Source organism: Lycorma delicatula, chromosome 12, assembly GCF_047948215.1.
Source record: "Lycorma delicatula isolate Av1 chromosome 12, ASM4794821v1, whole genome shotgun sequence".
Taxonomy (NCBI): domain Eukaryota; kingdom Metazoa; phylum Arthropoda; class Insecta; order Hemiptera; family Fulgoridae; genus Lycorma; species Lycorma delicatula.
The window spans coordinates 20,963,124-20,979,300 of record NC_134466.1 but is presented as its reverse complement, the minus strand read 5'-3'; the positions used below and the strand labels follow the sequence as shown (position 1 = coordinate 20,979,300).

General features: G+C 35.2%; 1 protein-coding gene across 4 annotated transcripts in view; it reads left to right on the top strand.

Annotated features, from left to right (window-relative positions):
• Window positions 1-16,177, top strand: part of LOC142333180 (uncharacterized) — a 107,837-nt gene that overhangs the window by 23,009 nt on the left and 68,651 nt on the right. For 3 of the 4 annotated variants that reach the window (XM_075380132.1, XM_075380130.1, XM_075380129.1), the window contains 2 exons: window positions 6,326-6,373; window positions 7,976-8,014. In XM_075380132.1, the coding sequence (XP_075236247.1) occupies window positions 6,326-6,373; window positions 7,976-8,014 (87 nt within the window). The remainder of the gene's footprint in view (window positions 1-6,325; window positions 6,374-7,975; window positions 8,015-16,177) is intronic. The other variant, XM_075380131.1, reaches the window with a different exon arrangement.

Genomic DNA, 16,177 nt, shown 5'->3' with positions numbered 1-16,177 from the left:
GTGTTTGTTAGACGGTTTTAAACATCTGCCACTCTTACAGGAAATGCACCCAAATCATCGCAGACTGTTGCCTTTCTAGCAGCTTCGTCTGCGATTTCATTACCTGTAATACCAGCATGCCCTGGAGTCCATACAAACACGCATTGCTGTCCTCGTTGATTTAGAACGTATAAAATGGACATGATGTTTGCAATTAGGACATCCTTAATGTTCTTGTTCCGAATTGCGACAAGTTCACTTAAAGAATCGGAACATATTAGCATTCTCTCTTCGCAATACTGTTCAGCGTAGCTGAAGAGCTTGCTGAATTGCAGTGAGTTCTGCCGTGTAGACACTGGCCACATCTGGCAGTTTCCAAAAGTTGGCTTCTCCATTTACATATATTGAGCATCCAACACTATGTTCGGTTTTAGAACCGTCAGTATAAATTCTAATATGTTCTTCGTAACTACTGCCGGTTGTCAAAAATTCCTGTTGGTTGATCACTGCTGGTTTCTTTTTTATTTCTCCTTCAGAGAGATCCAACCTTATATTTACCGCTGGCAAGAGTCATGGCGGTATTTCTCTAGTAGAAATTGCCAATGTATCAGGAATGGCAATTTCGTATTTACTTCTTAATTCGTGGTACCTAATTCCGGCTGGTCTGGAATAGGTAGCACGACGTTCGTATAATGCAGCCATAGGATGATTGTTGAAAAGTTTATTATTTATATGGGCAGGATCAGCCCATATATTTGCTGCGTATCTTAGTAAAAGGATCTCTCTTCTATAATGTAGTGGCATTATTCCGGCTTCAGACATCAGACTAGCCGCCGGACTTGTGCGGAAAGCGCCTGTTGCATATCTTATTCCGCTATTATGAACTACGTCTAACTTTCTTAAGTGCGACTTTCTAGCGGATGAATATACGATACATCATTAGTCTAGTTTAGATTGAACCAATGCTTTATACAATCTCAATAATATCTCTTAGTCAGAGCCCCAATTTAAGTTCGATAAACATTTTATAATGTTTAGGGCTCTTTTGCATCTATCACTCAAGTCCTGTATATGTAAGCCCCATGTAAGGGATTTATCCAATACTATTCCTAAATATCTTACGTTGTCTTTATATTGTATTGGATTATCATCAATTGTCAACGCAGGACTTTGATGAGGAATTCTCTTCCTACAAAAGTATACATAGCACGTTTTTTCTGGTGAGAATTGGAATCCGTTATTCCTTGCAACTTTATTTAGAGCATTGATCGTTGCAATTTGTACCTCACCATAGCAGTCTTGTTTTGCTGGTATACACAATTGCCAAATCATCAACATAGACGCTTTTGCTGATTTCTACTGGAATGGCTAATATCAATTTATTATGGTACCGCTCAACGGCTAACCTTGTGGTATCCCATTTTCCAAATTTCTTACAGATGAATATTCGCTATTGACTCGTACTTGGAAAGTACGGTCATTCATATAGTTGCTCAGTAAGACTGGCAGATTGCTACGAATGCCCCATTCATGTATATGGAGCATTATACCATGACGCCAGGTCATATCGAAAGCCATCTGAAGATCAAAGAAGACTGACACAATGTTTCCTTGTAATAAAGCTGTTATATATAACGTCCTCTAAGCTGATCATTTGATCGGTGGTGGAATGGTACTGTCGAAATCCTGCTTGATACGGTGATATCAGGTTTTCTTTTTCCAAAATACAAACGAGACGATTATTAATCATTTTTCCGAATCTTTTTCCCATAGCGCACGTCACGGAGGCGCTATAAGGCGATAGCTATTGGGATCTGCTAAATTTTTATTTTTATTTGGTACTGGAACAACATGAGCTTTTTTCCACTGCTGCGGGTACATTCCATCCCGCCATATTTGATTATAAAGTTCTAATAATCTGCGTTTTGCAGTGGTATTCAGCTGCCTGATCATATTATAATGGATTTCATCCGGACCAGCAGCTGTGTTACCTGCTTTTTCCAACGCTTTCGTGAATTCTTCCATTTTAAATGGTAGATTATACGAGTAATTATACTCAGTTCTAAAATTTAGTAGACCTTCGTGTTCTTCTTTTTTGGTCCGAAAACCTTCCTCGTAATTGGCCGTTTTGCTGGCTTTCTCAAAATGATTGGATAATAGCTCTGCGATTTCGTTTGGAGTGTTCTTAATTAGATCTTCATCTTGAAGGCTAGTTATGGGCGCAAAATGTTTACGCCCACAAATCGCCTTCACTTTCCCCCAAACATCTGACGCAGTAGTGGTTCTGTCGATGGATGACATGTATTGCTGCCAGGATCGTTTCTTCGAGTCAATCATGAGACGTTTTGCATACGTCCTGTATTTTTTAAAGGCAATAAGATTTTGTAGGGTAGGACGTTTCTTGAAGGCGTTATACGCTCTTTTCTTTCTTTTAATAGCTTCACTTAGTTCTTCGTTCCACCATGGAACGGGTTTCTTCGTAAGTTTCCCAGATGTTTTGGGAATAAATCTCGATGCCGACTCAAGTATCGTATTTGTTATGGCGTCGACATCGTCGCCGATAACTCCAGTTGTTTCAGGGAGTAACGTTCTAGCTGTGAAGATCGTCCAGTCTGCCTTATCAAATAACCATCTTTTAGAGATGGGATGTGTTTTTCTTGTAACATCAGTTACAGTTTGCACCGGGAAATGATCGCTTCCATGCAAATCGTCTAAGACATGGAAGCTCGGTGCTATCGATCCGCTTATAAGTGCAAGATATATACAGGACGTCGATCCATCTCTGGCATTGAAAAAGGTTCCTGATCCATCGTTTAAAATAATAAGTTCTGAATTCATCAGGAACCTTTCCACTTCTCTTCCGCGGGGATCTACTCGATCCGATCCCCAGAGAGAATTATGAGGATTAAAGTCACCCACCAGTAAAACAGGTGGGGGGAGCTCAAAAAATAATCTTGCTATGTCATTCTTATTTCAATCAAAATTCGGCAAGTATATGCTGCAAAGAGTGACCTGAAACGGACGCTTCATTCTAATGGCGACCGCTTGCAGGTTTGTATTTAGATCAACAGCTTCGGCGGTAGCTTTGTTCGATGTTAGTATGGCTACTCCACCTCTAACTCTAATATTTGGCGGTTGATCTCGGCGAAATGTATCGAATCCTTTTAATTTTAAATTTTCATTTCTGTGGAAATGCGTTTCTTGCAGACATATATAAATCGGGTCTACATCATGTACCAAGCGTTGGAGCTCATGGATGTTTGAAAAACATCCATTGATGTTGCATTGTATTATCGACTCGCTGATTTTAAATTATATTATCGTCTGGGTTTGCCTTTCGGCCACTCTTTTGTCCCTTTTTTCTCCATCTTACGAACAGCATCGTGTTCGAGGAGAAGGTCGTCGCCCGTGAAGCTTCCGGTCTCCGAATCGGAGACCACTGAAGCCGCCGACGACGACGGGCATGGATGGGCACCGGTTACAGGCGCCGATTGTGGGGCGGCAACTTGGCCGACCCCAAGTACGGGGGTCGCACCGGGCACCGCCTGAGGAAGGGGGGACACTCGTCCCCCTGTGAAATTTTTTGTGGCCTCTGAGGATTAGAGGCCACTTCAGCTACAGGAAGCTTGGGAGCCTCCATAACAGATTCTGTAGGTATCACCTTTACCTTGTAATTAAGTATCTCACTGAGATGGACTTGGCATTCTGCTTTGGCGTCTGTTTTCTTCAGAACAAGAGCAACTTTCGGTGTTTTATCTTCAGGAGGCTGTACTAATATCTTTGGCTTTATAGGATCTTTACTATTGAAAGGTTTTATTTTATTATCAATAATTCTTTCAATCATATTAGCCAAGGTTGGAGCATGTTTACTGATGAGTTGACTTTCATCGTCAGCAACTGGAGCAGGAACAGGAACGGCAGCCGCAGCCTGAGCATAAGTTGTTGTTGCTCTACGCCTGCGGGCGTTAACAATCTTCTTTGCTTTGAAGTAGCTGACCTTTTGCAGGGTTCTTACTTCCTGCACAGCTACCTAGTCTTTGTAGACAGGACAGTTCCTGGATCTACAAGAATGCGTTCCTTCACAATTGATGCATGTAGGAGGTTCTTTGCATGGCTCTCCCTCATGCATCTCATTGCCGCACACGCATATTTGTGGTCTCTCACATCTGAGAGTGGTGTGACCATAACGTTGGCATTTGAAACATCTCATCGGCTGTTGGACAAATTCCCGCACATCCAACCGATGTATTCCCGCTCTTACTTTTTCCGGCAAAGTAGGCCGGTTAAATGTGAGAACATGAAATGCTGAAGGAAAGACTACGCCATTCCTTATCATGTTCAATCGACGACACTCTATTACTCCTTGTGCTGCCAGTTCCTCTACAATCTCTTGCTCCAAACAATTTAAAAGATCCCGACAGACCACAACACCTCTTGAGGTGTTGAGTGTGCCATGGGGATCAACATGTACAGCCAAATCTCCTATTTTTTTCAGCCCTAGGATCTTCTGAGAGTGTATATCATTTACAGTCTGTACATGAAGTCCCGTGAAAGTTTTTCTAATTTCCTTAACAGGGCCTCTAGCACTTTTGTTTATTTCTCGAGCGATGAGGAAAGGACTCACTTTCGAGAAATTACCTTCTTCCTTTGTGATCACTAAGTATTTAGGTTTCGGTACGTTGCTCTTGAAAAAAGCTTTTTGCAAGCTCTTTCTTGCCTCAACCTCAATACGCCTAGATTCAGCACTCTTTCGACGTTTTGCCTCAGGCGAAACGGCCGGTACTAAATGAGGGTGTTTCCGTGAACCCTCTGCCACGTTTGGTTGTTCAACTTGCATTGAAGAACAATCCCTTCTGTAGTAAGGCTAGCCACCGGGGTACACCCCCACTCCAGGGCTACCAACCCTGGAGGTCCGTTCCGTTACTCCGGTGGAACCGGCATATGTCTTGGCAGAGAGCGGATGCGCAGTCTCTTCACTGCCCCCAGGCCCCTACACACCGAGGTTTTCAGGGCTCCCATGCCCCGAAAACATGGGCACCTTAACTACATGCTTGCCATCGCGGGGAGCATGTGGACAACGAAAGGCCTCCGTTATACCTGCAAATAACTTCGACCGTGGCCGCCACATCGTCAGCGCTAAAGGTGGTATCAATCGATGTCCATAATCGTAAAATTTTCGTACCTGCAGGTGGCCGCAAAATCCAGCCCTGAAGTTCAGCCTGTAGATGTAATTCTGCCGAAAATGAAAGTATCCGAGGATAACACTCGGAACCCCGTTAGCCAGCTATATGTAATGTACGTGAGTACAGCTATTGCCGCCCTGGACGTGGAACGTAGATGTTGTGTTCCGGACGTGGGGATTATCTACCTCAGGGCGGGATGTTATTATTCATTTGCTTCGAAATTAATGAGACATTTACACATGAACTGGCTCTATAAAATGTAGATCTTGGCCCGGGGTTCGTGCTTCCTCGAACTGGGTTGGCTACGTAACAGTGCAACGATGTAGGACATTCAAGATGTCCGGATGAGGCCTGCAGCAAAGGCAGTTTATGATGATGTAAATGTATACCGACGCATTCAAATCAGTGGTATCCCAACGAGGCCTGGCTTATTACTATGAGGTGTAAAAAGTTAGAGGGCAAAAGGCGACTCCCGTTAAAGCCCACCAGAGCTAAAAACGTGCGGGTGGGTGGCGATTGAAAGCGTCATAAGACGGGTGTCTTCCCATATGGGGTTGGGATGTTCCTCACTCCAGAAGCCGGGACTCAGTCTTTATGCTCTCGCTTCTAGAGGAGACACCCCAGGAGGGGGTGTCCCCACCGAGACTGTGGTCTTTTAGTGCTCGGGGGCTCTGGAGTACTCGTGCCTAATAGTCACTGCCCACCCGTGCAAGCACCGGTGAACAGCAGCATCCCACGAGTCTGTCCGTCACACCCTGGCTTTCCTCTCTTTTCCTGCATCGTATTTGTTATGAATCCTATTATATAGCTTAAGTTTTATTTGTATGGTATCAAAATGTTATTTTCAAATAAACCTCTTTAGTCGAATTTTTTATTGATGATTGATGGCTTTATTTTTATTACTGTTTAAAATTTATCAACACTGAAATTTTAGACCGTAATATTTTAATAAATTATATATTTTAATAAATTCCCCAGCAGTTGCCCTGCAAGATATTTGAGCACATTAATAAAGCTCTCTATGCTTGAATGACGTCTACCGCATGCTCTATTAATTCCTTAATGAATGTCAAAGTGTACTCAAAACCATATTAAATTTAAATTATTGATAATTAGGTTATTGGATTAAAATTTTATTAATAATGATTGTCAATTAATTACAGTTATATAAAGGACACGTATTATAACTTTAATGCATGTTGGATATCAGGGTGAGTATATATACTTAAACTACTATTTACACTGTTTTAAAGTAATTATTGTATATCTTTTATTATTTAATTTTTATTCTAAAAAATAATTAATTTTATTGATTTGTTTTTTCTTAAAATGTTAAATGGCCAAGAGAGTTATTTTTTGAACAAGTATGATTGAAATAGCAATAAGAACTTTCATGCTCTGATACTAAAATAAGTTTAAGATATATGTCTTATCGTATTAATGTATTTGATTATATCACTTGAATCAACAATAAAAATAGGAATAATATATTAGTTAAGATAAAAGTAGTCTCATTTGATATTTATACAAGACTAGAAAATCAAATCGAAGATGATCAATCATGTATTTCCGTCCAGAAAATATTATTAACAATGCAAGTCATTCAATGACACCAGAATGAAGTTGAAGAGCTTCTTCAGAAATGTCAACAAATGATTATTAGAAATTTCTAAAAAATTTTAAATATAGGGAGAAAGTTCTCTGGTTTTTGCAGCCTCAACATAAAAATAAAATATCTATTCTGTTCTTACTATAACAGAATAATTTCTACAGAAGTAAAGCATAGAGTTAGGTCATTAAGTCTGTATAATAACTTGCAATGAAAACAATAGTGACATTCAAGCTTTATCCATCCATCATAGATGTGGATGAAGCACATTTTCATTTTGAAAAATAATGGTAATCATTCTCCATTTATGGATAATATGATACCTTGCCTTTCGAACTAAAAACTGTCACTCCTCAATCGTATGCCATAATTTTAAAAGATACACTAAATGCTTCTAAGAACAGAATCACCCAATTGACAATTAGCTTCCTGTCACAACAATGTTAACCTTTACACACTGAAACTATATGAAAACAGTACAAAACCTCGAGAAGCTATACTACCTGCACTCCATTATATCAAGATAAAATTCCATTAATTATAATGTTTGGCCAAATTAATAAACTGTTGAACAAGCAACTCATTGATGCTATGTGAGGGCAAGTCAACATTCACCAGACAGACCTCCACTTCTGGAATCAATAAGCTTCCTGAGTACTGAATCATGTGCATTACAGTCTCAGGAGTTTGTACTGATTAGTAGATTTTAGAGCGAGGTTGGACTGTATTTTTATAGGTAATGAATGAAGAAAACGCCTTGTTGCAAGTTGAACAATGGTTTAATGAATTGTCGTCACGTTTTTAATATATCAAAAAAACTGCTTAAATTTTAAATGCAGGTACATATTTGTACCTTCTGGTAAGTGAATGGATACAAACAATTTTTCTATAATATTCGGAGTTCTAGTTTTCGCAACGTTTTCTATGATCAATCTTAGTTTTAATGAAAACAGTTCTAATTTTTTATACAATTAAAAAATTTGAACAGGTAACAGAAAAAGATCATGGAAAGTTTAAAAAATAAAGAAGGAACGTTGAATTAAAAATAGTTTTTATAAATTATTATTATTATGAGGAAAGAAGGAGAATAATAACAATGACTATAGAGTCTAATTATTAACTTAATTTTAAGGAAATTTCGGCATTTCATTTTTAAATTTCTTTTATTAACTTATTAAAATGGCAATTTGTTTATAATTTACAGACTTTTTGGAGAAACTGATCTTGATAAAATAAAAAGACAGTAAGTAGTCTTTATAAAACAATTTTTTTTAAAATTGGATAGTTTATAATATGATTATTATTTCTCCTTTTACAGAATTATCTTTTAATAGGAGGCAACTAGTTCTTTGCATTTGTCCTCTCCTAATTCTCTTTCATTTCCCAAATACAGTTGAGTTCCATTTCAAGTTGTTATTACTTTTCTATTTCCTTTTAAAAGTTTCCTTTTTTCTGTTATCTTTTAAAATTCCTACTTGAATACAGATAAATCTAAAGAACACTCGATTCATAATTTTTATCTTTCAAATTTATGATTAAACGAAGATTTACTTTCCTTTTCTTCCAAGACTTCATCATAGTACAATTTAACACGTTTGTATTCCCTCCTTTTTTCTGTGTTATCTAATTTAAATAACTTGTATCGTTTTACTTTCTTTTCTTTTTTTTTGGTTTGTTTTTTATAAATTTTATGGCTTATTCGTTTATGTTTTTTTTGTATTTTAGTTGTATTTTTATATATATTCATTTATAAATGAATTTTTATGTTATATACTGCAACTTATTTTCGTTGTATTAGTCAAAAAAAAGGAAATCCATAAATATACCTTCATAATATTGCTAAGATTATAGCTCAATTTTATAATTATACTGATTGTACTTTTACAATTATTTCCGTGCATATTGGCTTAACCAATGAATTAAGCAGAGTTGTCGGTTGGGTATATAATGAAGTGAACAAAATATTTATAGTTCAAACTAATTTATTTAAATTAGTTTATAATGTTTTATAATTTTTTTTAGTTTTATTTTAATATTTTAGAGCCTGTGCACGATATAAATTCATACTAGTAAAGATTTGATACATCGTTGAAAACTTTAGATAGGTTGACTTTTAAGATCCTAAAAAGACGAGACATGTGAATCGTTTGATAAACCGTTCTAGACTGAAGAAACAAAGAACAGCACGATAAAGGATAATAACAAATTATATGAACACAGGACACTTTACAAGATAAAAAAGAAATCATTACTTGATTTCATATCTGAATGGAGTGCCCGCCTAAAAATCTGAATTTTTTTTATGAATGTTCATTGGTACTTGTATAATGAAATAAGAAATAATAAATCTCATATAGGTAATCTTGAATATAATAAGCTATTTAAACACGTAAATTATTAAACAAATAGAAACTTGAATAAATAAGTTCAAACAAATAAGAATAGAAACAAATAAATTATTTGAATAAATAAACCTTGAATTAATTAAAGGTCGTAGAATAAGTTGATACCTTGAAGAAGCAAATCACTTGAATAAGTAGATTCATCGAATAAGTGATTAAATAAATAATTTCTGTGTTTGAAAATACACCATGGATATAAGCACTTGTTCAATTCTTTAAGACTGGTAGCAAATTTAGTTTGTGTATTGATCTACGAAGTATTCCAAAAGACTTTATCACGATCGCAACACGTACTAAATTGTCTGATCCTGTAAATATTTCTGCTATTAAGCCATGTTTCCACTGTAAAGAGAAGTATTTTCATCTGATATTAATACTAAGTCTCCTTTACGGATGTTCCTCTTAGGAGTTATTAATTTGTTACGTTGTTGCAATTAATTTAAATAATCTTTTGACCATTAATTCTAAATGGAATGCGTAAATTTTTGCGTTAGTTGCCAACGGTCTAAATGATTAATAAAAATCTCAGTGAAATCGGGGATAGGGATCGAGGTGAGAAACGATTCAGTAAGAACATGTAGTGGTGTATTTAAATAATTTTAAATTTAGTAAATTACGGTGTATAACTTTTGGAAATTAATAATAGGATGTCTACGATAATCTAAGTGTTAAGATGAAAGTTAAACCGTTTTATGCCCAATTCTCACACCTTTCAAAATGCGGAGATGAAGAAGGGATGAACGCCCAATTTATACCTTGTGATGTGGAAAGGAATGAATATTGTACTGGTTTGATTGGATGTCCTTTGATTTAAATATTGTAAACAATATCCATGGAAAATATTGTTTTCAGCTTTGAAAGTTTGTTCGTTATCGGAAAATATTTGATTTGGTAAACTCTACGAGAAATAAAGCGCTTTAATTCGGCAATGAATGCTTCCGATATTAAATTTGATATTAATTCTAAATGTAGAGCCTTAGCTAAAAGACATATGAACAGCCACGAATAGGTTTTTGGTACGGCTGTTGATCTCTGTCCACCGAATCATTAATTCACCACTATAATCGACAGCGCAAATAGAGAACGGTTTAGATAAATTAATTCGATAATTGGGAATTGACCAAGTTGCTGATCTAATTTTTTAGCACTGGAACGAAAGCATTTTATACATTTTTGAATAATAGATCGTGCAACGATCTTACCATTGGCAATCCAGAAGTTTTACGTTAAGAATTTTAAAGTAATTGAATGAAGGTATGCAAAAGTCACAAATATCCACTTTGGATTCTTATATTTGTTAAATGTTCATTAGGAGGTAAGATAAATTTATGTTTATTAATTGATGATAGCTTGAATTTTGAAGGCGACCCCATACACGAAACATGCCTGATAAAACTACGAATGGATCGAGGGAGAATAACCTACTTTGTTTTGAAATCTGTCTCCACATTGAATGTCATTGAGTTCTGAAGGAAAACTTTTTAACTTTTAACTGTGATATTCGTACACAGATACGAATTAATCTAAATAATGATGAAAAATCATCAGTAATATTTCTGAGTAAAGTAGAAGCAAACGAGAATTGAATCCCTTACGTTCCTCATCTAATTACTCAGGTGAAAGAGTAAAATTATTACAGAAAAAGTTATTATTGGCCCAGTGTATTAGCTCTTGTAAAATCTAAATAGGACCGTGCCACCATAAATTAAAATTTTGAAGCTTTTCAGAAAACGTTCTCGAGAAACTATATCAGGTGAATTGATGCGATGCCATTTGGGATGTTGAGTTGAATTGTTGGATTTTTAAAATTCTATTAGCAACGAATATATTCAAACTTAATGATTCACTGTGAATTCAGTACAGTGCAATCATGAAGTCAGTACACAAGTGAATTTCATCGATGTGAGTATTAAAGATGCAACCAACTGATTAGTTAAACAAGTTAATAGTAATAAAGCAAATAACTTAAATATGGTATAGAGATCTGTGAGTGGTGCAACCCCAGACAACCCTTGAACTGATTGGATGAAATATTTCAATTAGAATAAATGGTTCTTACATATACACATCTCGCATTACCTTACACGTTACTTTACGCGTTGGTAAATCCAAAAATTTAAAATGATTTAACAGAATTATTACTGTTTAATTTATTAATGATAACGTTGACAACTAACCTAAACTTATTGTATAGATATTTCCACTGGGACAATAAATTATCACTTAAGCTTTCAATCACAATGACATTTAATTTGCCGCAGTTGTTGAGTAGAATGATTGCACAAGAATACTATCTCCCCAATCAAGTCCAATGGGTCGTAAATTCCAGTAATCATAAATCATTTTTTTAGTCAGTACGTTATTTTTCCCTTAAGTAAATTAAAAACCACCATTTGTCTGAATCATTGTTCCATAAAGTACCTAATTATCGTTTAATTGAATTATGCTTGAATTATTAGTTAACAATTTACGTATTGGAGACCAACACTGATTTAACATATATCTTATATCTGCCTTGTACTTCTTTAATACATCTAAGTTTCCAGGTTCTCTTATGAGAATATCGCCATAAAAGTCGTTTAATATAGCTTCACAAGCAGCAAGATTATTTATTTTTTTTTTAGCGCACAATAAAGTTTCGTTCTCATCGCACGGTCAAACTAATATTACTATCGTAAGCACCTAAAAATTAACTTACAAATTTAACTGATTTAAAACGTCTATTGGATATGCAAAAAGCAAAATAAAATCATGCTATTCACTTTGCAACTCATCATGAGCCACCGTCTTCAGGAGACCGACAATACCTTCAGAAATAACACGATCAATGAAAGGAGATGGAAACAAGCCTGTTTTGGCGTACGGTTAGCGTGCTCATTGCCTGAAATTCCAACTATGCTTGGGAACAAACAGAAGTTCCTTGCTTCTGTTCAATCCCCAGGCCAAACATATATGTTCTATTGCAAAACACAAAAGCACTACCAACATTGTGCACAATGTTGTGCACAAAAGCACAACACTGCAACAACACTAAAGCACAATCGTGTTAAGAGCCGTCGGTATAAACACAATAGCATTTGTATTCAACCTATGTACATTATTGTAGAATTTTTCTTGTAAGATAACCGGATTCATGTATTTTTTACAATATCGGCAAAAATTAAACCAATAATTCACGAAGTAAGGCAGGAAATAGGGGTAATAATGTGGAACTGGAGGAAATTGTAAATTCAGAGATAAGAAAAGACGATTAGCTTTAATGCCTAGCGGGGCACTAGATTTTGGCCGTTCATAATTGTATTGTTTGGAGAACACCATGCCAAAATTCGTATGATTTGGTTGCGACTTAATGCGGGAAACATAGGAGTAGATCGTTTGGTTTCGTCTTTACTAAAGACATGGCTAATCGTTGTTCACTGGCAGACTTACCACAGGACTTGTACGAAACGTACATGTAACTTGCTAGATGTTAGGTGAATATATTCATTTGCACTATCAAGTGTCAAGTGTATATTCATTTTCACTATCAAGTGAAATTGGCAAGTTGGTAGATCGCGCTACCACTCTTATCAAGTTGGCTAAAACAATTATTGTACTCGATCCCGTCTGCTTTTTCAACCCCTCATCTGCGTGGCTGACTGAGGCAAATTACTATTACCTACCGAGCTATCAATCGGTCCGTGATCTCAAAACAAGAAACCGTATACAAGAAAATTTACCAGTCTCCTAACATTTTTAGTTTCCTTATCACTACTTAAATCTTCGGCTGACAACGTCGGACGAAGTCTCTTCAAACCCTTGGTTCTGTTGGTTTTATCAAACGGTTCGCCGAGTACCGATGATTTAACAGACTACTCCAGCAGAGTGCACGCGTACTGGAGCTAGGGCGTCGTACAACTAGGTTGAACCGGGTGCCCAGAGGAGATCGTTTGAAACTCAGTACGTAGAGCCAATCCGCCTATCGATACGATAGTTTCCACCTTGGGTTACGGTTGCGTTGCGTTATGTGTGGCAGCACCACCGAGTGTAGGTGTGATGCTGTTTAGGATGCTGTTGTGTAGCTGAGTAAGACTGCGGGAGCAGGAAATTCATCCTTGTTGTCCTTAGTAATCTGATTAAGACATCTAGTAGCCAAGAAGGACGCACTAGCTGAACTATAAGTTACAGTTCGTAATGTATAAGATTTTAAATCTTGGTCAGCGGGACATCGCCATAAAATTCTTAGTAGATTGCTGTCTAGATGTGAAGAAAATTTGCCTATCCAATTTCATTGGCTAAACAGTGAAATCACTTATGTAGTTTACATCTGAGAATTACTGAGAAAAGGCTGCTGAACAATAGAACCAATTAATAATCTGTCTTTAAGTGATGAAATACTTTAATATTAAACTGCACCATGAAAAACAATTCGTTTAATTGTTTAACTTGGCTTTTAATACGGGATGATGTAACTGAAAGACATATAAATCTGAAGTTAACCAATCATGTAAATTTAGACACATGTTCTAAATTTAAGTTTTCATCAATTAAGTGACAATTATTGTTATTGAGAAAAAGATTGCGGTTAAGCTTGCTTTTCCTAAGCTTAAATATCTTTGCTTGGCATAGTTAAGAGAATCAACTATTTTCATTTTTAGGTTACTTCGAAATATTGCAGTAAAACTTCCATATTCATTTCTAAATGTAATTTCTGAGAAGGGGTTTGCAAATTTTTCATGAATTAAAAAATGTTATCTTTCCAAAAACGTTTTACACGTGTGTTTACTGACACATTCCTTGATAAAATGGCCAGGGTGTAAAAAATTAAAATATTTGTTTTTTCTTAAATTTCCTTGCAATATTTATTTTTAAATGTTGTTTTACGTTTATAAATATAATGGTTGGTTACCCTTTATAATAACGTTAAATTTATGTGAAATACTGAATGTGAGTGAAGCGTGGTTTTGAAATCCTATTTAAAAGTTACGTTTTCCAATATTTGTCTTACTTTTTTTATTTCTGTATTTTTTGAACAAAATTATCTTTCCTTCCACAACTTATATTACAGAAAATTTGTCATTAATATAGGTTGTATTTGAAAATCCTTGCCTACCGATTGATTTTTTGTCCATGCGTTAGGGGTGATGAGAGTAGCTTAACTTCAGATTTTTAACATCGCCCAATAGATTTTTTGAAAAACTCGAAAGGTTTTTGAAATGCGTTTTCCTCTGGATTTATCCATTTCAAAGAAAAGTTTTTCTATCAAAAAATGTAGAGAACATTCTCCTCTACAATTAATGTCTTTGAAGTTATGCCATATAATTTGAAATTGAAATACTAGGCGGCGCTGAAATTTTAAAAAACGTTGTAAACGAGTAGACCGGTTTCGAACACGTGCCCAATTCACAACATTTTCACACTTTCACAAGGAACAGCTCCAAAACGGTAAGTCGTACAAGAAAATTTTTTAAATAAAGGATGTTTTTTTGAGATTAACAACTTTTACCAATTTTTTCCGGTGAAAAAACCGAAAAGACACGTTTTTTACAACTTCAGCGCTACCTAGTATTTCAATTTCAAATTATAAGACATAACTTCAAAAACATTAATTGTAGAGGAGAATGTTGTAAACATTTTTTGTTTGAAAAACTATTCTCTAAAATGCATAGATTCAGAGAAAAACGCATTTCAAAACCTTGTTGAGTTTTTCAAAAATCTATGGGAGGGAGGATGTTAAAAATATAGAGTTAAGCTTCCCTCATCACCCCTAACATGGAAAAAATATCAATCGGTAGGTAAGAATTTTCAAATAAAAATACAAATTGACTATTACGTATGATAGGGTCTCACTTGGAAGTTAGAATCTGTTACGATTAGTTCAACGTCAGTTGGAAAATTCATGGCTTTAAGTGAATTTACGGATTAATTGATCATATTAATAAACAGAAAAGTAGACAAAGACTCTCTTTGAAATGAATCTCTAGAGTTTCTGTACATAATGAATGACTGTAAGTTATTACTAAATCTACTTTCTAATATTTTAATTGTCACTAGATAATTCTCATTTGTTTTGAATAAAATTTTATCGTGTCAAATGCTGTAGCCTTTAATGAAGAATAAAGATAATGCGACTATTAAAATAAGAGAGATCACTTATAGAATGAACTAAGTCGTTAAGCATAGCAAAGTAATATTACCACAAAAGAATATTCCTGTCAAATGATGGTAATTTGATTGGTGGCAACTGAATAGTGTTGGCAAAAGTGTGAGATGTATTTTGACTTGAGTTTAGGTTATCACAAATATAACAATTTTTTAATGCATTCAGTAGTTTACATTCTAAGAAACAAAATCATCTTCAATCTGAAGCCTATCGTTTTCAACACCTTCAGCAAAATTTAGTTCTTCAACTTAGATTGAGTAGTATCATAATTTTGCGACATCTTTCAAATTCCGTAACTTAATGTTTAATGAGTAGCTGCCATTAATTTAAGGGTAAATTTTTCTGGATTTCCGATGGATCAATCACCATCAGATGCATTTTTTTTCAATTAAAAATATAACAAAATAGTTTCTAGTCAATTAAATTAAAATTATTTTCAACTGATTTATCTTTAGTTTTTCTGATAACATTTGATACATAAAATGTAATGTAACTTAAAATTCTGATTTATGAATCACACCTGTAGATATAAATCCAATGAAAATGCGATAATGTAATATTTCAACAACTTTATACAAATTTCTTAATTTTTTCATTATAGATTGTTAACTTTATAGATGAATTTATAACAATTTGAAAATGAACATTATATGATGAATTTAAGGGAAGCTATTTTTATATTCGCTGTACATTAGGAGTATTTTGAAGTTCAGAATATATTTTTTTTTAAATCTGCATAATTTAATACGATTATTGTAAGTTATCCATTTGAGCAATTGAAGAATGTAGATTACAAGTACATGATACTACTTCCCTTCCTATGACTTCGTGACAGTGCTGATGTATAAGATTCCAAAACATT